Source organism: Lethenteron reissneri, chromosome 26 (genome assembly GCF_015708825.2).
Source record: "Lethenteron reissneri isolate LAM-NWPU_2019-01 chromosome 26, ASM1570882v1, whole genome shotgun sequence".
NCBI classification, from domain to species: Eukaryota; Metazoa; Chordata; class Hyperoartia; order Petromyzontiformes; family Petromyzontidae; genus Lethenteron; species Lethenteron reissneri.
In genome coordinates, this window is record NC_083804.1 from 616,483 (window position 1) to 640,292 (window position 23,810).

The 23,810-nt window shown below is 41.2% G+C and overlaps 2 protein-coding genes across 2 annotated transcripts in view; one reads left to right on the forward strand and one right to left on the reverse strand.

The window, feature by feature from the left end:
• The window catches only part of MCPH1 (microcephalin 1), a 113,387-nt gene extending 111,596 nt beyond the window's left edge, over positions 1-1,791 (reverse strand). Inside the window, 2 exon segments of the mRNA XM_061559680.1 lie at positions 504-594; positions 1,664-1,791. Of these exon segments, the coding sequence (XP_061415664.1) occupies positions 504-524 (21 nt within the window). The 5' untranslated portion in view covers positions 525-594; positions 1,664-1,791.
• Positions 1,792-3,991: 2,200 nt separating this feature from the next.
• Positions 3,992-23,401, forward strand: HBS1L (HBS1 like translational GTPase). Its single transcript, XM_061559679.1, is given in 19 exon segments — positions 3,992-4,049; positions 5,120-5,185; positions 5,594-5,731; positions 6,175-6,360; positions 13,051-13,089; positions 13,092-13,167; positions 13,293-13,591; positions 14,097-14,262; positions 15,325-15,442; positions 15,850-15,996; positions 16,557-16,631; positions 17,135-17,252; positions 18,289-18,357; positions 18,798-18,902; positions 19,556-19,646; positions 20,116-20,224; positions 21,188-21,288; positions 21,932-22,076; positions 22,930-23,401. Coding segments are annotated over 19 exon segments (2,103 nt in total). The 5' UTR covers positions 3,992-4,006; the 3' UTR covers positions 22,942-23,401.
• Positions 23,402-23,810: the final 409 nt, after the last annotated feature.

Genomic DNA, 23,810 nt, shown 5'->3' on the forward strand with positions numbered 1-23,810 from the left:
AGCAGCAGCAAGTGCAGCAGCAGCAGCAAGTGCAGCAGCAGCAGCAAGTGCAGCAGCAGCAGCAAGAGCAGCAGCAGCAGCAGCTGCAGCAGCAGCAGCAACTGCAGCAGCAGCAGAAACTGCAGCAGCAGCAGTAACTGCAGCTCCCTTTGATGCTGTTAATCCTGCATAATGCACATGCATATGCAGTACTAATTACATTCCTGCATTTCCCATAAATATGCTAAATTCCTGTTGATAAGCAAATTCCTTTGTCAATGCGCCCAGCTTATATATATGCTCTAAGCCCGTGTGCTGTTTCATTCAGACTCTGTCGCCTCGACGGACCTGGTTTTCACCTGAGGACGGCTGCTTGCGTTGTGGCCGAAACGTCGTGAGAATTGTTTTATTATGTTTTATTTTTATTATTTTATTACTTCCCTTCTACGTGACTTTACCGAAAGAACCAAGAAGATGAATCCCTGCAGTCACGAAAGCTTTAAATCGAAATGTAACCACTTTACCTGTGGCAGGCCCTTGTCCATAGCTCTCACCCAAAGGGACGGACTTTGGGCACATTACCAACCAGAATGCATCATTCCACTGGCTTTTGCGCTGCAAAATATGTTAACATACATCGAATGAGTGTAGACTCCACAGAACATAAACATTTTGAGGGTACTTATTACATGTACAGTATTTGGTTATATTGATGGTGCAAAGGACTCATTAATTCACAATGATGGTGCTAAGGAACTCATTGGGCATGATTTTATGGGAGTAATACCAATGATTTTATGGGCGTAATACCAATGATTAAGCAGTATTACTTCAGTCCATTGCTGGATGAAGGACTCCTGCACGCAGTGCGAGTCGTGTGGGTTATTTGACTACACCTTACCATGCTGGTCAGTGCAGGTTGGTGAAAAGCAGGGCACATAGACTTGGAAGCATGGACTTAAAGTACACAAATTGAGTTTCCAACACTGCCCTCTGCCGCCCACCACATGGATCGGTGGTCGCTCATCCAGAGCCATATCCAGGCATACACCTGCTTGGCTTCACAGATCCGCAATAATTTGATCAAAGGCATCGCATCAATACTATGCACTCAAGCACTTTAGCAGCAAATATAAATCACGTATTAAACGTGCACTTTTAAATACTCGTATCTAGGGAGCATTTCTACCCCATTCAGCACAAGCAGAGCTCGTGAGAGCAGAACGGCAGCCACAGATCTCACTTGTGGCGACTGAAGAGCAACTGGCGACATTACAGCTGAACGTCGAGTCTTGTACAGTACTTCCATTCGATGGTAGCGGGAGTTTAGATAACGGCTCCATGTGCGGTTTAACCGAACTCACGAGGCTTTTCGTCTGATGAGCAACACGGTTGGCTACGTACGGTACGAACGAAGTGCAACATGCACATCCATCTCCTGCACTCAACCGAGTTGTACATTGGATGAGCAGTGGGTCGGTTGTGATAGGCACATTGCACCTTCACTTTCACACACAGCAGGGCGACTTCTCAGAGCCACACGATTCGGCGAGTCAATTCCGAGCGATGATTCCCAGCTACCGTGAGCGACAACCACGACAAGAAAGGGCGGCGCTGCCGTGAGCGACAATGTCTGTGCACCGCCGTGCTTGCGTCCCCCCCTCACCCGCCGGGTGAGTCTCACCGCGATGTCGCGACTGGGCCAGGTCCTCCGCAGGCCGAGGCGGGCGCCGCCTGCGCTTCTTCCTTCTCCAGGCGCAGACACGGGCCTGAGGGCAAGGGGGGGGGCAGGGCAAGGGGGGGGGCAGGGCCAGAGGGCAAGGGGGGGGGGCAGGTCAAGGGGGGGGGGCAGGGCAGGGGGGGGGGCAGGGCAGGGGGGGGGCAGGTCAAGGGGGGGGGGGGGCAGGCCCGGGCTCGCCCGGATGGAGCCGCGCAGCAGGTCGCCTCACTCCGCCTCTCCTCACTCCGCCACGCACTGTACACCGCGCACTGTACCGTGCGGGGGGGTTTATAATTCCTACAGCTGATAGGAATGTGCCATTTTAAATTGTACCGCTGATTGACGTGTTTCTATAAATCATAGTCCATATAAACACGTCAGTACAAATTATACCATTAATAGGTTTCTTTAAATCCTACAGGTAATAGGAGTGTCTTTATAAATCATACAGCTAATAGGAGTATGTATATTATTGGGTCTTTCGGTAAAGTCCCGTAGATAGGTTGAAGGAAAATAACAAAGAGCCTAAAATAGGAATTCCTGCAGTCATGAAAGCTTTAAGTCAATATTTAATAGTATGGGTTTGAAAATCCTACAATATGAAGTACATTTACAAAGTGTACAGCCTATAGGAGTATCTTTACACACCCTAAAAATAATAGTATATTACTGCTTGCTGGAAGAGTAACAGCATTGCTGAGTGCACAAGTGATATAAGACATTGTCTTGTGGAGGTGTTGGAGGAAGTTGTGAAGCTGGGCAATGACTTCGTGGGCTTCTCCTCGGTGGGTGAAGACGTTCAGATTAAATACTGTGTTCTTCTGACAGTATCCTCACACAAACACCGCAACAGTCGCCACATGACCGAGTCGCCCTTGAAGACGAGCTTCTTGGCTCATCTGGGCTTCATCTGGGACACATTGTATTTTATTATATTATTTTATTTATGTTATTTATTCTGTTATTTATTTTCATTATTTCTTTTTTACCTACGTGACTTTACCAAAAAAAACCTAAGAGTATACACAATTATCAGTATACACATTATCAGTATACACATTATCAGTATACACATTATCAGTATACACATTATCAGTATACACATTATCAGTGTACACATTATCAGTATACACATTATCAGTATACACATTGTCAGTATACACATTGTCAGTATACACATTATCAGTGTACACATTGTCAGTGTACACATTGTCAGTATACACATTATCAGTGTACACATTGTCAGTATACACATTATCAGTATACACATTATCAGTATACACATTATCAGTATACACATTATCAGTGTACACATTGTCAGTATACACATTATCAGTATACACATTATCAGTGTACACATTGTCAGTGTACACATTATCAGTATACACATTGTCAGTGTACACATTGTCAGTGTACACATTATCAGTATACACATTATCAGTGTACACATTGTCAGTGTACACATTATCAGTATACACATTATCAGTGTACACATTGTCAGTGTACACATTATCAGTATACACATTGTCAGTATACACATTATCAGTATACACATTGTCAGTGTACACATTATCAGTATACACATTATCAGTGTACACATTATCAGTATACACATTATCAGTATACACATTATCAGTGTACACATTATCAGTGTACACATTGTCAGTAGACACATTGTCAGTATACACATTATCAGTATACACATTGTCAGTATACACATTATCAGTGTACACATTATCAGTGTACACATTATCAGTGTACACATTGTCAGTGTACACATTGTCAGTATACACATTATCAGTATACACATTATCAGTATACACATTATCAGTGTACACATTATCAGTGTACACATTATCAGTGTGCACATTGTCAGTGTACACATTATCAGTATACACATTGTCAGTATACACATTATCAGTGTGCACATTGTCAGTGTACACATTGTCAGTGTACACATTGTCAGTGTACACATTGTCAGTGTACACATTGTCAGTAGACACATTGTCAGTGTGCACATTGTTCACTTTTATCTGAACGTGACACTTCACACACTCGCGCCTTCTCGCCTATTCACCAATCCGCGCGTGTTTAGATTTCGTGCTATGGACACGTGCGGGTTTGTATTCCGTAGACCGGTCTGGCATCGGCGATTACATTCCGCACATTGGATAAGCGCCGCGACGGTGCGGCATGGAGAGGAGGAGAGCGTCGCCGCTTCGCGACTAAGACGCGTCGGCACCGTCCGCCTCGCACGGCAAACACAAACACAGAAGATCACGGGGATAAACACGCCAGCGACGCGAAATGTCGAGGCACAGGAGCGTGCGGGGATACAACTACGACGAGGGTGAGAGGGCGGGAGGCGGCGAGGCCTGGGCCTGCCTAGCGGCGGCCCCTCGGCAGGGCCTGAACCTGCGGAACATCAACATCGCTCATCATCACTTTGATAGCAGCAGCATCATCATTATCATCATCACCAGCGTCACAGCAACATCACTTCAGCAACGTCGTCGACAACATAACTTTAATGTAGCCGGCGGCATCGTCTCACGAACGTCACTTCCAACATCGTCAACATCACTGCGACAGCCACATCATCGTCACTTCAACATCTCCCGTCGAAATCATCGTCCGCGTCGTCAGTATATTGCATCAACATCATCGTAGCTTTAGCAGCAGCATCATCAGCAGCAGAAGTTTCACAATTCATAATAAAGGATGTTTTGGGTGAGATCATGTAAATATTAATGTGACGTGAAACCCGCCGACACAGCCAGCTAGTCAGGTTTGTTTCGTTAAACGTGCCAATTAGTTATGACTTTAGCACACTGGTGTGTTGGAGAGTAAACACACGGATTTACGATGTGCTGTAGTGACCGATTGGAACGTTTTGTTTACGTGATACACCTTACTAATTGGCCCTGTCGGGTGGTGGCGAGTTTCACAATGGACCAGTGATAATGGGCATCAGCAGAACATTACCATCAAACAACATCATCAGCAGCAGTGGCATCAACATCGCTGGCATCACGATTATCGACGGCATCAAATTCATCAGCGACACCAACATTAGCACAAGAATACTCATCAACAGCAGGAACATCGCAATCGCCTTCACAAATCATAACTACCAATATAAAAAGCATAGTTTATCATCTGCATTGTCAACATTACAATTCACCATTCTCAACACTGCCATCTGTTGTAGGAAAAAGCATGATCTTTACAAACGACCATTTGGCATCATGGTTATTAGCACAGAAACATTGTCACCAGTCTTCTTTATACCTTACAATCCACCGTCTTCACATAAACTAGAGAATATAAAAAGTATACTTGGTATGTGATAGGGCTTCCTAGTTTTTTGTGTCGTGACCTTGGTTGTTTGACCGATGTGTTCTTGTTGATGTATTGCAGATTTTGAGGAGGATGACCTATACGGACAATCCGTGGAAGACGATTATGGAGTTTCACCGGCAACAGGTATCTTTTTTACATTTTACTGATCAGAAGTTTCCGCGACCTCTATGACATAGAATGTAAACTGTATATAGATGTCAAAGAAGAGCATGACTGGTGCATTTTATTGCGAGTTTAAATTCTCAATATTCAGCGCTTCCTCCTTCTGAGGTCCACACAATGTACACCACTTTGTGGGTCTTCAACACCAGTTCACATAGACTGGACCCCCATTATCGACGTGGAATTTCCAGGACTTGATCAGAGTTACGAGAAGAAAGCGCTTTGCCCATCGTTGTCTGAGCAGAGGCACGTTTCTCATTATTGTCATGGTAAATTATATTAACAAAATTTACGAACATCTCTATTGCATTTTGTTTACTGTCTTACCATAATTACACGTTCATAATCGTAACCAATCTTATTTTACAGCTGCCCAGTTCATGTACCAGAGGGCTGATTTCCAGTTGGCAAATTTCGTGGATGAGCCACTGAAAGAAGAAGATGAAGAATGTGAAGAACAACCACCTGCAAAGTCCAACACACTGGGTCTCAGCGACATAGACAAAGGTACAGGACCACGAACTGTTCGTCTTGTGATTGGGTATTCTGTGCTGTCAGAAGGGTCGTTTACATTTAGCTCTTCACCCTGTGGCAGGGGAAGCATAATATTGGGCCAGTGAGATGTGGGCACACCCCGGTGACGGGGTGGAACTGGGAGATAGGGAGTGGTAGTATGTGCTAACGACCACATGACGTAATTTGCTCTTTATTAAATATTTGGCTGTAATTTTGGGTAGAGGACCTTCATGGTCTCAAGTATATATATGCTTTACTGCTCCAGTCTGCTTCCCACTGCAGCAACAAAACATTACTGTAAAATCGAATTTCAACACAACAGATATAAAATGTGTACTGGTACAATATTCATATTTTTGTCACCTCTGTGCTGGCTTTAAAACATTTACATTTTATGGACTTTTGACCATGATGTTGGTGGTGTTTCTCCCTAGCACGCTTGCACTCTTGCCTTGAGGAGATGAGGAACATTGCTGGGGATGCATTCCCTGAGCCAGTGATGGTGCAGGCGGTTTTGAACAGCAACTTTGAGATGGAGAAAGCCCTGGATTCCCTGTTTTTGCAAAGTGACAAAACACGTCCAGAAGTGAAAGAACAAAGGCTTCCCAGGTCTTCAAGAGGTAAGAATGGTTTGTAAATTAAATCTCATGGTTATTTAGGCAGAATATATTTGCGTAGAGGTTTTTGAAGTGTAATACAGCTCAGTTTTTTTTGGTTTCTAAGGAAAGTATAGCATCAAATGTGGTGGCATAGACCCATAATCCATTGCTATTGCGGCAGGGTTTCGTGTATCATTATTATTTGTGAAACTCACAAAACCACTGAGCTGAGGTGGCCAGGAGATGGCAGTACAGCCATTTGTAATGAACCTATCAATTTTAATCTTTGTTATCCCCTTTGTGGGCTCGTTCTAGATAAGCCAGTTTCCTTCCACATTACAACATTAATCAGCCGAACATTCACTTTTGGGAACCTCTGAAAAGAGATTTGAGACTCAGTGGAAATGTTCATTTCATGTACAATAACATGAAGTAATGATAAACCAATTTAAAGTAGTGCATTTCATTTGGAATGTATACCTTTTTAATTCAATCTAATACAATCAGCAGTAGAGGTATTTTACTGGAAAAGGGTTATTTCAGGGTTTTTTTGTGCCCGTACAAGTTGAATATTGATGGGAATCCATTGCAATGTAACAAAAACATGCTCAGAATGTTTGTTATAAATGAATGTCTTTTATTGAAACAAAACATTGTACCATTATATGCCCGCAATATTTTCTTTTGATGTTTTTGTCTTTTTAATTTTTAACAAAATGCCATTTTCATTTTCTCTTTCCACCAACCCCATCATCTTTCCTTCATGTGTTGCTGTCTGGCCGTCGTGATTGGTCTTCGACAATTGTCATTTGGCTCTCGTAAGGTAAGAAGCCATATCTGTACAATTACCAGCTTGTATTGGAATTGACAGCAATGACACACCTGGTTCACTAGGAATGCACCTTCCACCTCAGTCGTCTGACTTGAGTTGCACTTGTTCAGGAAAAGTAGACAAATCCCATGCTTTAAGTTCCGTACAATATTCACCTAATCCATCGGCGTGCGGGCAATCTTTAGATTTACGCCACCTTCTGTCAGAAACTTACAATCCAGAAATAACAGGGACTGAGCAATCTGAAGAATTTAAGCAAATTTCAAAGGAATCAAATAAAATCAGTGGCCTATCGCTTTCATCCCTCTTAAATGATGAACAGCTTTTGCAAAATGCTACATCATTCCACAATAAGAAAGTTGACAAGTGCTCAGAAAAAAACTTAAATTCTTCTTTCAAATCTTTACCATCAAATACTCAAAATATGTCTTTAGCTGAACTTGCAAAGGGACCTTTAGCTAGTGGAACTGAGGTAATGTCTTTGGAAAAGGGTTCTTGGTCTCCTTTCAGTACATCAGGAGGCCTCTTGCTGTCTGCACTCGCCAACAATGTCCACAGCCCTTCCTTGACACAGCCGGTGGCCATCGGAACTATTAGATCTAGCCAAAAATATCACAACGCCCATGTGTTGTCCCAGAGTTTAGAATCAAATTCCTCAGATGTTATGTCCATTGGCCTAGAAAAGCTTATGCAACCTGCTGATGGCATGGGATCTTCTGAGAGTAGTTTCAGTTCATCTCCATGCCTCGGAGGGGTCAATTTGGGAAGTTTTCTACTCGACACACCAAGTCTTGCATCTCTGATTAACAAACAGGAACAAGCATCGCCTCCACAGATACAAAGCAGTACATCATCAGTGAGCAATGCCATTGGTACTGGCATAAACAGCTTGTCAATCGGATCTTTATCTTTGGCCGATCTTGCCAAGCGGCATAATGAAAATGCCACAAAGTCTCTTTCATCTTCACCTCGTTTGCGAGATTTGGCTCCGGGTTTCTCAAATGTAATGTCTGACTCAGCCTTGGCTGTTGATCTTAACAAATGTGGGCATCCATCTCAAGAGTCAATTTCAGCATCAGCCTTAAAACCTAAAGCAATTAAAGCTGTGCACAATTCAACTTATCCACTTAATGTAAATTTAGAGAACGTGCAACCATTTTCGGATGTAAAACCAAACATGCTCTGCAATGCTGTTTCCACTAAGATTATATTACATGAGACAAAAAACATAAAGCAGCAAACAGTGGGTAGTCGCTCCCAGAAAATATCGAGAACCAACAGAACACAGCTGTTCAAGAATCCCTCCGGCCTTGCTATGGCTCTTTGTTTCCAGCCACCAAACCAGTTACTGAGAGATAAAAGTAAAATCCGTTTTCGAGTGTTTGAGTATGAGAGGCAGGCTAAACATGTGCATGTTAAAGAAGAAGAAGATCCACTCGCAGAAGTTAAGTTCTTTAACTTTGATGTGCCATCGCCAGATGATGTTGTGAAAAGCCTCCAGAAGAATGCATTTACTCGAGGAGAGGTGGTGTAATATCATGCTAATGTTGGTACTCCTGGTTAGCTTTCTTTGACAAACTAACGTGGCTTTTAATAGTATGCCATACAAATGATTAAATATAGTTTGTGAATATTTAAATAATTTATATGACAGCTTGAGTAAACCTTTTTATAATCGTACATTGAACGTTATTTTTTATTTTGCCTGGAAAGGCCCGCTGAGCTCCATGTAGCTCTTTTAAAGAAGCGACCTGGCCACAAATTATAGCTCAAAGAAGTGGCTTTTAACGTGGAAATGTATAGCAGCCAAATACTCATCCTAAACACATAGTGAGTGGAGGGAAAAACCGTAGGACCCAAAGAAAAATCCATGTGACTAACGGGAGAACATACATGGGTCAGGGTCGGGATTCAACCCATGACCTCCTGCACACTATTCAAGGTAGTTAACACCTCGCCACCACGGCGCTCAAGTGAGCACAATTCCCAAAAGAACAACTACAATTCATGCTTGGTGTATCTATTCAAATATTTTATAGCAGTCATTGATGGACTGCCTAAACTCAGGTTTTGGATAAGTCCAGTATTAAGTTTTAAGTGGGGATTGGTAGCTCTGCTGGCAAAATTTCTTTTCTCATTACTGCATTTAGATGAACGTGGTAGTTGATATCCTGTATTTGCGTGTAATTGCCAATGTATTAAAACAAATTCCAAAAACATTGGCAACTGCATGTCCAGATGAGAATACTGCAATATTTAGAGTGTACCAAAAAGTAATGTTTGATCGAATATAAGCCAGGCACAAATCCTGTCTTTCAATGTACAGGGACAAATTCTTGGATAAATAGAGCAACATACACCAGCACCCTCCAGGATTTCCACTTTTGAGTGACATGCTTCTTTGTGCTAATCTAAATGTATTGTCTTATTATTTTTTAGGTGTCGTTGCAATGCTTATACTAATATACCTTCAGTTATTATGCACTGATAGGTGGCAGTTGTAAACTATTATATAATTGGAAATAAATCTATCAGACCACCTGCACATAGGTGGTATTTTAGTTACCTTAATGTACGTGAATATTGATTGACCACACAATAATTAATCTTCGTAGTATGTGTTCAAAGCTGTCATGAACATTAATGACCTCAAAACATACATCAGCAAGTTTAATCTAGAGTCGTTAGGCACGTGTGTAATTTTAGTGTCTTTATACATTTTAAAAAGCATTTTTAAAAAGTTATTGGTAAAAATAAGCAAAAAAGCAAAAAGGTTCATAGTATGTACATTAACTTTTTTAACCCCCATTCTGTGGCAGTTAGTGAAGAAAGTTATTTAAAACGAGTGTAGGTATAAGTATACACTCTTTATTTTAGTAAATAAACCTGGGCAAGTTATACGAAATACATTTTAAATGAGCAAAGTTAATTTAGTGAGCTCTGCATTTTCATATTTTGGTAGTATTCCTTGAAAAAAAACTAGTTTTTCAATCATTAATACAAGAAGTTGTAAATAAAAACCCAATTTTAAACATTTAATAAAAAAAAATCTGACAGTTGGTGTAGCTCACAACGATGTGGTGGATGTATATTTGAATTACAGTAGTAATACTTTTAGGAAACCTTCTTTTCCTCTAGCAGGCAATGCTACACGACTGCAGTGGTTTGGAAGCAAACTTAGATTGCTTCTTAATACATTATTTCATAATTGACCAATTATATGCTACTATTATAATACACAAAAGCCTTTTTGAAAATACTACATTGCTATAATAGCGTTTTATCAACCACAGCAAACCATCCAAGCTTGGCCCTTACCAAAACACTAAAATCTACTGAGTTGAAAACATAGATTGGTATTTAATGACCAATATTTTTCAACATCCTGTTATTATTAAATTATGACAGTACTGTACTGAAAACTTTTAACTGCACCTCTAAAAATGTATTTTGGTTTGTTAAATCATCCAGTTTCTCGTCATGTGGTTAGAACAAATGGTTTGGTGTTTGTATGCTTGGCATGTATACAGATATATAGAACGGTAATTAAGAAGAATCACTGAGAAAGCCATCATGAATCTGTTAATGTTAGAAATGACTCTTGTGTAATCTTGTTAAATGTAGTGCTTTAGGATAGTATTGTGAGCTCTGCCAAACATATTTTGTTTTAATGCAATGTATAAATATTTGTAATTCTATCAATTATGAGAAGTACTTTTGTAAAGCTTCAGTTCTTCAGTGCATGGGGTCTGATTCTTACTTGGTGAAAGCTCCTTTCAACTCAGGTTTGTGTGTCCTCGTGTGTGGGTCTGAGGAAAGGCATTTTATCAATATGTGAATTGAAGCCGAAATGTTTAAAGTGCAGCTCTGTGATATTTTATATATATTGTGGGTTTTTAGATTGTATTGATGCTTCAGTATTTTTTATTATGTTATAACTTATATGTGTATTCGTGTCACTGTCATGGCTCGCTTCTGGCTGTTTTATACCTTTTAATTCAAAATACTAGTTGAGCAAAACTTCACCAAGGCTCGGCTCAATATTCTTGATCTTTAGTGGATCTTTAATTTACTCTTGTAATCATATGTATAATTTTCTTGCAGTACTGTTATTTAAAAGTAATGGGATTTGATTGAGTGGCTTTTGTAACATTGTTTTAATAAAGACTGCAGTTGATATTACAACATTTAGATATGCTTGTGTTACTGCAAGCCTGTGTGTAGTTGGCTGGGTGATCCTGGGAAAAATTATAATCTCATAATCAGAAAGCTGTGGCTTTAAAACTTGGTTTGGGTCGACTCAGCCCAACGTCTGTCATGGGTGAAGAAATTAGTACCACTTTGACTTTGTGAGAAGTCAGCAGTGGTTATTTATATGGAGAATGGCCGATGCGCTGGTAATGGAATATTGACGCCACTGGCTGAGGGCCACCAACAGAGATGAGTACTGCCCCATTGCTCACTTTAATGTGCCTGGGCATTACAACAGTGCATGTGGATGTACTGTACACTGAAAATAATTTCTACTCGATAAGAGAATGTGTACATAAGGTGCGGGGATCCTTTTCCTTACCGAGGGCTGAAATAGGCCTTAAAAATACCCTGACCAGGCCACCCATTAACAAACTCTTTAACGACTTATGTCACTTCAAGACTGAGTGTGCTAAACATAGTGTTGCCAGGTCCAAATGATTCCACAAGTACCTGGTTAGTGTGACTAAGATACACAGATAGATAGATAAATGTAGTTTGTTTCAAAGTGGTAGTTCTCATGTGGCCATGGGTCATATGAAAAATGTAGTTTCAGGCTATAGGCTCCCCACCCCTGATCTACAGCAAGCTGTTTATAGTCAACTCAGGCCAACACTCCATTGTCATACGTGGATGGTATCAATATTTTTTTTAAATAATCATTTCCCTGAGTTGTGAAAATAGTTTTGGGCTGCATAATGGCCTTGAATTCTGGAACCATTAAGTCAGTAATTCCCTGTTTTTATAAAGAAAAGCTGCTTTCAGCTGGTTTATAAGTTGATTTGGTAACAACATACAACTAGCATTTGTAAAAAAAAAACTGCAGAAAAGACAAAGAAGCTAATGCTGAGCAGAGATCTCTGTATGTCAACCATTGCTATAATGGTGTACTGCAATGCACAGGGAGGGTGGGTTTGTTTTTTCGTGTAGCCTTGTTGAAATATGTTTGGGTAATGTAAAATCAAAAAAATTCTGGACAACGGACACAGGAGAGTGTCCTGCCATCCAGGCTTTCAGATTCCCTTGGCATGCGGAGGTCCGTAGACTAACATAGTCCAGGGGGCATGCACCCCCCAGCCTTGTGAATGAAGAGGCGAGGGGACCCCAGCAAGGCTGTGATGTCATCAGAGGAAGCTCTGGCACTGGGCATCAGTCACGTGACCAATGTTTAAAATATGTTTTTTTACAATCGTGAAATAAACTCCCTTACCTGTTTCTCAAACTCACCTGTCCGCTTCTGATACACAACCTGGGTTTGTATCTGCAAACATGTTGTTCATTTAATTTGTAGGTTTCGCTTCGTCAATTGGGCTTATCAAAATGACAAGGCTTTAGAAAGTGAAAGTAGAGTACATATTTATTATGTCAGTGAGTTTTAAAATACATTATTTAGTTGTTTACTTAATTGAAAGTGACCCTCGTATCTCGTTAAGTTGGATTTATTTTCGTAAACGGTGGTTATCCTCACGGAGAAACTGCCCTCCGCCACTTGAATGTGGAAATGTACAGCACTGGCTCAAAACCACTAATTGGAATAAGCACTGCCCCAATGGAGATGCTAATAATTTTAACATTAGCAAAAATAGCTATGCTAATGATATTGTTTCAATCTACATTTTGCGTGGCAGCAGGGAAAAGAGGGGAGGCATCATCTGTCTCCAAAGCAGAGTTGACATTGTACCAAAAGTTGCAAAGATGACAATATCAGGAAAACAGACCATTGGATTTGATGCCTCAATTGGCAGGTATGTGTGTTACTTTAGATACATTTGCATTTTACTATTTTACGTAGAAATTTTTACAGTGGTTTTTATCATTTTTAACATGTGTTACATGCATTGCATTTACAACTACAATTTTTAATTCACAGTCCAAATGGCCAGATTTCAAATACCTCGAATAAGGAGTCCCATTCCGAATCCGTTCAAAGCACTTCGTCTTCAGCGATGTGCACAAAGCAAACGCTGCTTTCTGAAGGTCCCACGTTGGTGTCAAATCTGAAACTGTCTCCTAAGCCCCCTGCCAAAGTGGGTCTACACACAGAAGACACACCCACTGGGACAGGGACTCCTGGCAAGCAGGCCGGAAAGAACCGTACAAAGCTTGATGTGAAGTCTGAGCTTGAGAAGAGACAGGGTGGCAAGCAGCTCATCAACCTCGTCGTAATAGGTAACACGCACCGGCGAATCGAATCATAACAATGCGAATTAGATAGAAACATTATTGGACAAGGCAACGAGAGGGTATCTTATGAACAGACTGGCCCCTGCCATGTGAAAATATGGAAATGTACACCAATATGGTTGATCATTGCCCCTTTTCGCTTGAGCAGGAAGCACCAACTTTGTTGGAAATTTAGATCCCCAACATGTAATACCTGGCAAATTGGGTTGTAAAACAACCCATGTGAGATAGGCAAAGTAATATTGTTTTATCTGTTGGGTCTATAAAATGATGTTGCGAATAACACATTCATTTAGAAAGGGCAATGTTTTACATAGTTTCCTTGGTCTTTGGTTCTTTCGTTAAAGTCAGGTACCAAAAGAACCAAAGAGTATGGATTCCAGCAGTCACGAAAGCTTCAAATCATAGTTTTCTTGGTTAAAGTGTTGTTGATATTAATTTACATATACGGTAGTAATGCGTTAACCATTGCAATCTTTTTCGTGTGCAGGCCATGTTGATGCTGGTAAGAGCACATTAATGGGGCACCTTCTGTATCTGCTTGGAAATGTCAACAAGCGGGCAATGCACAAGTATGAGCAGGAGTCGAAAAAAGCTGGCAAGGCCTCCTTTGCCTACGCTTGGGTTTTGGATGAAACTGGCGAGGAGCGCGAAAGGTCACAGCATTTCACCTCCACAACTCCACACTGCCACAGCATGCAATACATTTTTTTACCATCCTTGACTGTTCGTCTGCATTTTTTAAAGGCACATTTGTTTATTCAAGGAAACATTTTTTGTTTAATTCGAGGAGAACTCAAGAGAGCAGGGTAGTCTCATCTTTCAAAAGTGATCTGCGTAACAGTTGCTGAGCACAGGTCCAAAGGTCCAAAACGTCAAGCAACCAAAGTTGTAATCAGAGGATGTATATAAAAAAAACATCGTACTGCTTATGAATACCATTATTTTGGAATCGTGAAACATTTTATTGTAAAACAACTGTTCTTCACTATTTTAGAGTCTAAATATTTAGTGAAGCGGTAATAGTAGGGTCTAGTTTGAGCCACTTGCCCAGCTGGCTACACTAGAGCAGGACGTGCCAATAAAGTAATTTGTGCTGGAAATAGTTTTGCTTGTAAGTTGAGTCTCTCGCAGTGACCACAGGTGAAGCTGGCACACTGCCTAAACCCAAATTGACTCCTGTGAAGTCAGACGTAAAGGATCTCACTGTTGGCTCATCATTAAATGTCATTCAATCAATGACCTCTGTTTAGAACTAAGTTATAGCCCATTGAGACCAAAGTCACTTTAGCATGGGAGGCAAGACCTGATGCCGAGACAAGGAGGAAAAGTCCACAGTGCAAAGATGGAATGAAGCGACCTAAAGTTAAAAAATTTAAAGGAGCATGCGCATTTATTCCAATTAAATTCCGTACACAGTAACAGAAAACATGATGAATAGTAAAATTCACAATAAACAATATATTGTTATTTGAAGATGAATTTGGTGAATTTAGAAGATAAATATTGACAGTTTATTTGCAGTCATGCTAATGTGCGCATGAACAACCATGAACGGTAGTATAATGACCTTTCCCACTTCATAAATTTGAATAACAAATACATACGTTCACAAGAACATTTTCTACAGTTATAAGGTGTCAATGTTATGAATTACGTAAATAGAAATGCATTTAATAATCGGTTTAAAACTGAAGTTTTGTCTGTTTTCATTGTAGAGGTGTGACAATGGATGTAGGCCTAACCAAGTTTGAAAGTAAAACGAAGCTGGTGACACTAATGGATGCCCCCGGGCACAAGGACTTCATCCCAAACATGATCACGGGAGCTGCCCAGGTACAAATGCCCTATCCTTTTTCCTATAACATATTAAATGTCTGCTGGACTCAGGCTGTTACTAGGCCATTCACACGTTGACTTGTCAATGTGATGTTCCAACTGGGCCCACAAAATAATTAGCTTGTCAGACTCCCGTGCTCTGGAGACGCACGTAATATACAATAAGTATGTATGTTATACTTCTTCGCACCGTACGAAGCTATCTGTGCTAATTGGAGGTGCAAATAGTGTTGACTCTATTCCCTGGCCACCCTGGGAGACCCATTATGTCAGGCACCACCAGCCCACCTCTGCTCCCATGATAACTGGTTGTGAAGATGTGTGTTCACCAGTTCTCCTTGGCTAACATTGCGTAGAGGTTGGTGTGACATGGGATCACCGCGTGCACGTATTGTGTGTGACAGGCGGACGTCGCTCTGCTGGTGGTTGACTCGATCACGGGCGAGTTCGAGGCCGGCTTCGAGGCGGGAGGGCAAACGAGGGAGCACGCTCTGCTCGTGCGGTCGCTGGGAGTCACCCAGCTAGCTGTCGCGATCAACAAGATGGACATGGTAAGTGGAGCAGCATGATAGAAACCATTTGTGTCGCTTCACCTGAGAGTTTGAATTGAGCTTTTCATTCATATTGCTCCATTTGAAAACGTGAGGGGTAATTTACTTCCATGACCAATGACAATTTTGTCACGAATTTATTTCAGTTATTTGACAAAAGATCTATAAGGAAATAAAATGATGTACTTATCAATTTGACGCAAATGTTATCATTTATGTGTGCTTGGTAGCTTATGCCTGTAATCCAGTAATTTGAAGGGTAGGTTAGATTATTGAGAGATCACTGTGAGAGATGACCAGGAGATGGCAGCACCACAAATGGGTTTCTTAAACATTTAACTCTGCTGTGTTATCCTCTCACATGGCTAGATTTTCATCTGGCACTATGGCTCCCGCTCAACCAATGCTGCTGCGAAGCACACCCCCCATGCTTTCCGAAGTTTTGGTCGTAAAAATACCGTGCAGTTGCAAATCCGAACAGACCAAGGATCAGGTGAATGTTGAATCGGCCTCTAGTGCTGTTGATAACATTGTATCCCTGTGAATTCGTTTATTTCTAGCTGAATTGGTCAAAGGAGAGGTTTGAAGAAATCACGAGCAAACTGGGACAGTTTCTCAAACAAGCTGGTTTTAAGGTAAGATGATTAAACGTTTCAATGTTGTGTTGCAATGGCAATTGCAGGGCTGTGCGAGTTATTTCCAAGGTGATTGGAGGTCACCACTTGCATGCTACAGCATTGCAGTATCATCTTTCAGTGAGAGCCCCTCATCGGATGCTTCAGTCTAAGGTCCAAATGTAGATAGAATCACGTGTGTGATGCAGCTTGCTTATTTTAAATAAAACAGGTATAGCTGTATGGTATTATGGAGGGAATTAAAAGTTTATCGTAAAATGTAATACTATAATTAGTATTGGTAGGATACTGAATGATGGAAACATTTAATTTTGCAGCAAAAGATGACACAGGAAATAATGTGCATTTTGGAATATTGTGCAAATGTACAACTTGTAAACATTATTATTGTAACACTTTTAGGAATTGAAATTTTCATAAGATTGTCACAACAGATAGGCAGGCTTGCTGTGCACTGGGCTGCCCCAACCGTCTGATCATGTGATCACCATTCACACGTGCAGGAGTCCGAAGTGACTTACATCCCGACCAGCGGACTCTCGGGGGAGAATCTCGCAATGAGAAGCAAAGAGGAGAAGCTTACAAGCTGGTACAGCGGACCCTGCCTGCTCGATTGCATAGGTAATGGCCATGTCAGTGTTCACGTTCATACACAGGGATTTTCATGTCTGTGGTGGTGATTTCACTTCACGCTCATTAGTAGTGTGTCCCGTAATCTTGCTTACACTGTTGGTTCTAATAGTCGTTTATTCACCTCGAAAAACCTCATGAATGATCTGCATTGGGATGTTTGAGTGGTATTTTTAAGATGTGTGTTTTTATTGTGGAACTAAACCATTATAAATGGAGAAAGAAAACCCATGCAGTATGGGATGCTATTTACAATTCCTACGGACTGGTGAGGTACCAACTTTCTTACTGATATACTGATATTTGCTGGTGACATTGAATCCCATTAGATCAGAAGTGTCACAGCACATTGTAATCCCTGTGTGATCCATCAACCCAGTCTAATAAGTGTTGAATTTCAGGTATGTGCTACCATGCCCAGACATGCCTGGACGTTTACAGTTTAAAACATCAATGCAATACATGATTATACTTCGTAATTACTATTTACTCAACTTATAAATCTCTTCTAGAAGCTTTTAAAAGTATTTAATGTCATTCAAGCTAAGTTTGTACCTTATTTATTAACTTCTCCTGACAAAGTGATAGATAATTATTATAATCCACATTCATTAATTCATAGTTGAAAAGAGATTTAATCTAATTTAGTGACATTTTGGACAATCCAGTGTGGTGGTAAGGTATTGAAGGATGTATCATTTGATGTTCACTCGCACAAGAAAAGTGTTGTTTGTTTAACCAGTGGAGAACTCAATAAGCCATATAGAATGGCCAAGAATCGTCAAAATAACAAAAAGGAATGGAATAAGTACAACCACGTTAGAGGAGAAATCAAGGATTCTGCATCAATATTTAGAAACATAAAATGTCCTGAAACATACGTTGCCTCAGTGAGATGACGTCAAGCATCGTACAGAATTAGGTAATCATAGCACTGATAGTTAAATAGGATGAGATATGTGTCACGTCCAGAAGAAATGGCCCCTCTCGGCAAACAATAACGAACTTTGTTTTGTTTTTTTCCCAGATTCTTTTCGCCCCCCTCAGCGGCCTGTGGATAAGCCCTGCAGGCTCTGTGTCTCTGACGTGTTTAAAGGTCTGATTCACACCCCTTTAGGGTTTAAGATCTGAACCGTAAAATTCATCAAAGCATCTGATTTATGTGGCATGTTGTATTTGTAGCCAGGTGTCACTGCAGATAAACCACTTGACTGAGGACGTTGCGAGTTCATGTATTGCAACTGGGGCTCGACGCAGCCATCGTGCCTTGTCGGTTGTTCCATTGAACTACCTCTTTGTGAGATGCCAACAATGGTCATCCTAATGATAAACTCCCCCCTCCCCCCACCCACATTTGGAATATGTAATTGCCATCACTGGTTTAGTGTCCCCAAAGGATAAGAACACTGCCATTTGTTCGTTTGAGCAAGGTGACACTTAGGCTTTGACATGACCTGCCTGTTTATTTTGTTGCATCTGAATACCTGAAATGTGTCAGTTGTGTTTAGACTTGCGTTTGCTGTCTATCTTTACCAGACGTGGGTGCGGGGTTTTCTGTTGCTGGGAAGGTTGAGGCGGGCTATCTGCAGACTGGCGATAGGCTGGTCGTTATGCCAGCTAACGAAATGTGCACAGTAAAAGGTAAACTAAATATGAACAATAGCATCAGTGAAGTCACATCACTGCTGTTTTTGCAGTCACATGTGTAATTTCATAATAAGATATGCATGTGATATGGCACCTAATTGACACATATATACAATGCTCTCACAAAATATTCTTTTTGCAATTGTTTTTGTTTAAGTATTGAGTGTATGTCACTGAAAATGTTAGTAATGTCACACTGCTGAAACTTGATTTTTAAGCTGGCTCATTCCAGGATAATTGTTTACACCAAACCAGATGTGTCAGCTGTGAATAATCATGTTGTACATGTTGGAGACCATATGTTGCTACATCAGCAGTATGTCCTTTCTCATCTCACTTTCCGGTAACAACAAAGCACTTATAATTCCGGGCCGTCTAATTCACTTGTACTTTATTTAGCACCTGCACAGCCTAATGCAGTTTCGTGGAGGGGCAGGTGGTTTTTTTTGGCTAGGTGAATAGCCACCCACCTTCCAAACCCACACGTGTGTGCAGTAGCAGTACAGACAATGGCCAGGGGCTTGCCAGAACCCCTGCACGGTGAGCAAAAACAATCGGCTGCTAAAGTGTGCTGACAGAGTGAAGAACCTTTGTTTGCCTCTGTTCTTGGTGCGCCGGCGTCTCACGACAGGTGTTGCTTATTGCAGGCATCACGCTACACGACGAGCCCATGGACTGGGCAGCTGCAGGCGATCACGTCACCCTTAACGTGACGGGCATGGACATGATCAAAGTCGGGTATGGCTGCGTCGCCATAATTACAGCGTTTTCGTGCTTTTCTTTCGGGAATAAACACCCAAGATATGTGTGTAGATTTACAAAAAATAGTCTGCATGGCAGTAACAGACTTCCATGTAAATTCACAGAAGATAAATTGTAAACTTAACTGGTTACTCATGTAATTAATAACTTATTTAAAAATATATGTATTTATATAATATTTGCGTTGACTATAAATACGAATGATCAAAAAATAATTTTGTTTGAAGCAGATTGTAATGGGTAAATGATACTCAAAATGTTTTGCAGTGTGTGGCTCTGCGTAACACAGTCCTTACAGCATGTGAGTGGTTGTGCAGTTATCCGAAGTTATTGTGCTTGGCACCGCAGACTGTGACCTGGTGCTGCAGCTCGAAGGGCTGCAGCACCAGGTGGTTCCGCTGTTGACATGCTTGTTGCTCTATCCTATTCCCTCTCGTCCCTACAGCGTTGGCAGCGTGGTGTGCGACCCAAAAGAACCAATCAGGGCGAGCACTCGCGTGCGCGCCCGTATCCTCATCTTCAACATTGACCTGCCCATCACCAGAGGCTTCCCTGTGAGAGCAACAGCTGAGTGTGTCCTTAGCTGCAGTCTTACAGCAGCTGTCAGTGTCGTGGTCAAACACTGAGGTGGCTCAGTGGTAGAGTGAGCGGCTCACTCTCGAAAGGTTGAAAGTTTAATCGTACTTGGGGGTTGACTCGGCACATCATCCTTCTGTGGTTGATAAAATGAAAACCACTTTGTGGAGAAGTCAACAGTGTTTTCTGCATATAATCATCCCGTCATAGGATTCTAGAATTTATACCACAAAGTGTCTTTGAGCACGAAATTACTTTGACTATTTAACATAGGTTATGTTTTGATAATATACCCGAGTGTCTCATAGGGATAAATTAATCCAAATTGCATTGACATAAAACGATACATTTGTATTGACCTCGCGTATGTATGTTGAACTTCTTTCGCACCGTAAAGAGCCATCCATGCTGATAGGACTGCAAATCAATATTTGTGTTGCTTTATGTTAAATGGTAGTGTCTCTAATGGCTGCAGTGGCAACAAACTGAGAGAAAGTGATACAGGGAAAGAGAAAGAGACGAGAGACAGAGAAGGATGGGACACAGTGAGACATGGATACACATGCGGAGTTGTGGCATGCTAACTTCACACTGTATACATGTCAACACCAATGCTCGACTTGGTGATCCAGTGAAAGGGGAATGTTTACAATGATGTGAACAGCAGAGTTTGCTGTGGCATGATTAGCCTAACCAGGCTGTGGGCACAGGGCAAAGGGGTGCACTTGGATCCATCAAGAGAATTGTGGCGCAGGTTAAATGGCGCAGGGTCTCGTGATTAGCCTGACTGCTGTGGGCGCAGGGCAAAGGTGCCCTTGGATCAATCACTGGGTGGGAAATGTGCTGCTGACCCAGCCTTTGTAGAAGCTTGACGTCACTCGGGCTCTCTCGCAGGTTGTTGTCTTCACCCGTGAAGAGGAATGGCCTCTTTCTCTTGCCAGGTGTTGTTGCACTACCAGACTGTCAGCGAGCCTGCTGTTATCAAGAAGCTCATAAGTGTTCTCCACAAGAGCACAGGGGAGGTCGTGAAGACCAAACCGAGGTGGGAGCACGTTTCATTTGCATTGGACAGGAAGCTCATCATTTAGAATTTTGTCAATTACGTGAATCGGATTAAAACATGAGCAACTTCACTTTGCTCCTTTGTATAATAAATTTAAGTGGCTAAGTAACTGACATGTTTTATTTTTTTACAATGTGTTGTCTGGCTTTCAAGAAGACAACATTTTTTTGTCTTTATGTTTATACTTCAAGATTAGCATTATTACATAACCAATGCCTTTGTTTTACACACTTAAATCTCTTAAGAGCTTAACAAGCTGTACTTTTAATAATTAACAATTAAAGTAGTTGCATTGATTTTCATCATAACTCTTTTCCCGGTGATCTTCATTAAGGATTTAGTCTCGTGTGATATGATGCTATCTGGCCATGTGGATCAGCGGTAGAGCGAGCGGCTTGCAATCAGAAGGTTACGTGTTCAAATCCTGGTTGTCCTCTGGAAAGACTTTCTGGTGGCATAAGAATGTGGAATTTTTGCCACTAGCTCACGGCTGTACACGAGATGTGCAGCACCTCAATGCTTATCTGAGCGAGAAATCACTTTGACCGTTGATAGGATGCTAATAATGCTGATTGTATTGTTCCCTGCGTGACGTGTTATTGGACGCTGCCGCACTTCTTAGATGCCTTCAAAAGGGCCAGAACGCCATGGTGGAGCTGCAGATGCAGCGGCCTGTGTGCCTGGAGCGCTACAAGGATTTTCGCGAGCTCGGCCGCTTCATGCTGCGCTACAGCGGCTCCACCATCGCCGCTGGCGTCGTCACCGAGGTGAGATATCGGCCAGCAGCTGGCGCCCTTGCTCTGCTGCTAATAAAAGCCTCCACATATGGAGGTGATGGGATTTACCAAGAATATGTCTGCGTGGTGAAGCCGCGAGCTACAGGGAAGCAGAGCACGGCCTGTGCATCTTGCAGATTAAATTGCTTGTGATACGTACATGAAATAAAAAACATGTCAAGTTCATATTTCTGTATTGTGTATAAATTATATCATTTGAGGATTCTGTATTCATATAATATTTTCTTCGACATGCACAACACAGGCAAACGTTAGTTGATTTGTGGATTGAATCATGGCAAACCATTAAAGCGCTAAAAGTGGTAAAACGGTTCGGGCTGGTAGGGGTATGCGTACAGCTGATCGTTATGGTAAAAGGGTACATGACAAGCAAAAGGTCGTGAACCACTGATGTCGAGCAATGGACCGATAGCACATTTACTGTTCACGTTTCTTCATTCAATATATGATTGAATGTACCAAATATTAGCATGAGTGTGTTAATAGTATATGTAGTTCGAATGCAGTATCATGGGCTCAAGTTGCCTGTGGTGTTAGTGTAGATGGCTTTTGTAGTCAGTGAATGATAAATATGTTTTAAAGTGTTGATATGATATGATAACAAATCAGACTAAGGGGTAAATTATTGCCTCTTCATATTGTTGATATTGTGCACGAATAATACCGCTTTGTATTGTTATACATATATGCTTGTCTGTCTGCACACTGGAGGTTAAAACAAACACCGCAGTTTACACAACACCTCCATACAAATCTATATCATGTTTTTCAATTATCTTAGCAAATAGTATATTTATATTGTAATGTCTGTTTTCTTTTTCAGATCAAAGATTGACCAGAATGCATTTGAGAGAGCTATGTTGCTGTGTTTTCAACATCTTGCCAAACCCAGTTGCTCTTCATTTTCCTTTTGAAGTAGGAAAACCACAACAGCTGCTGTATAAAGACCTCTGTTCTACACAAATAGAATTCAGCGACATGCCATTATTATGTTAAATATCTTTGTCCATCTGTACTTACATACCAAATTGTAAAGTAATATATTGAACCCAACAGATTTAATGTTTGAATTATATCAACAATGGCTAGTTGAAAAACAGTAGTTTTTTTACCTTGATGGGTATTAATTTGGCCTCTTATGTTTTAATTTGCATACTATTACGTATGTTGCAACATTTCCCTGATGCAAACGATCATTGGAGGCAAGAACATTGTGCTTCCTCTAATCATGACGACTCTGAGCACACAACGGGCTGCATGGCATCAATAAACAGTGGCTCTTTGCCAGCACTCGCTTCCTTGAGACTTCTCGTTTTCTTAACGTGTGAACACAAGACGTACGAATTAACTGCACGGTTGCGTTCCACTCACATGGAAAAGTGAAGTTCCTGTTTTCTTGGATCACACCTTTTCAATTTGCCACTTTTGGTGTAAAAGTCAATTGCTAAAAACCCCATTCTAATCTGTTAATATTTAAAGGTTGTTCAGGGTCCCCTCTTCTCTGCATTTATGCCTATTCAATGACTATACCTATTGAATAGAATGCATTTATGATCTCCGTCGATAAACCAGCGAATATTTAAACTGGCAGTGCTTCGATTTAACAAGCAAATTAATAAAACCAGGAGTCATGACCTAGAAAATAACAAACTTATCATGGCATCCTACCACACAGTTGGAATGTTACGGCTAATGCTATGTTTA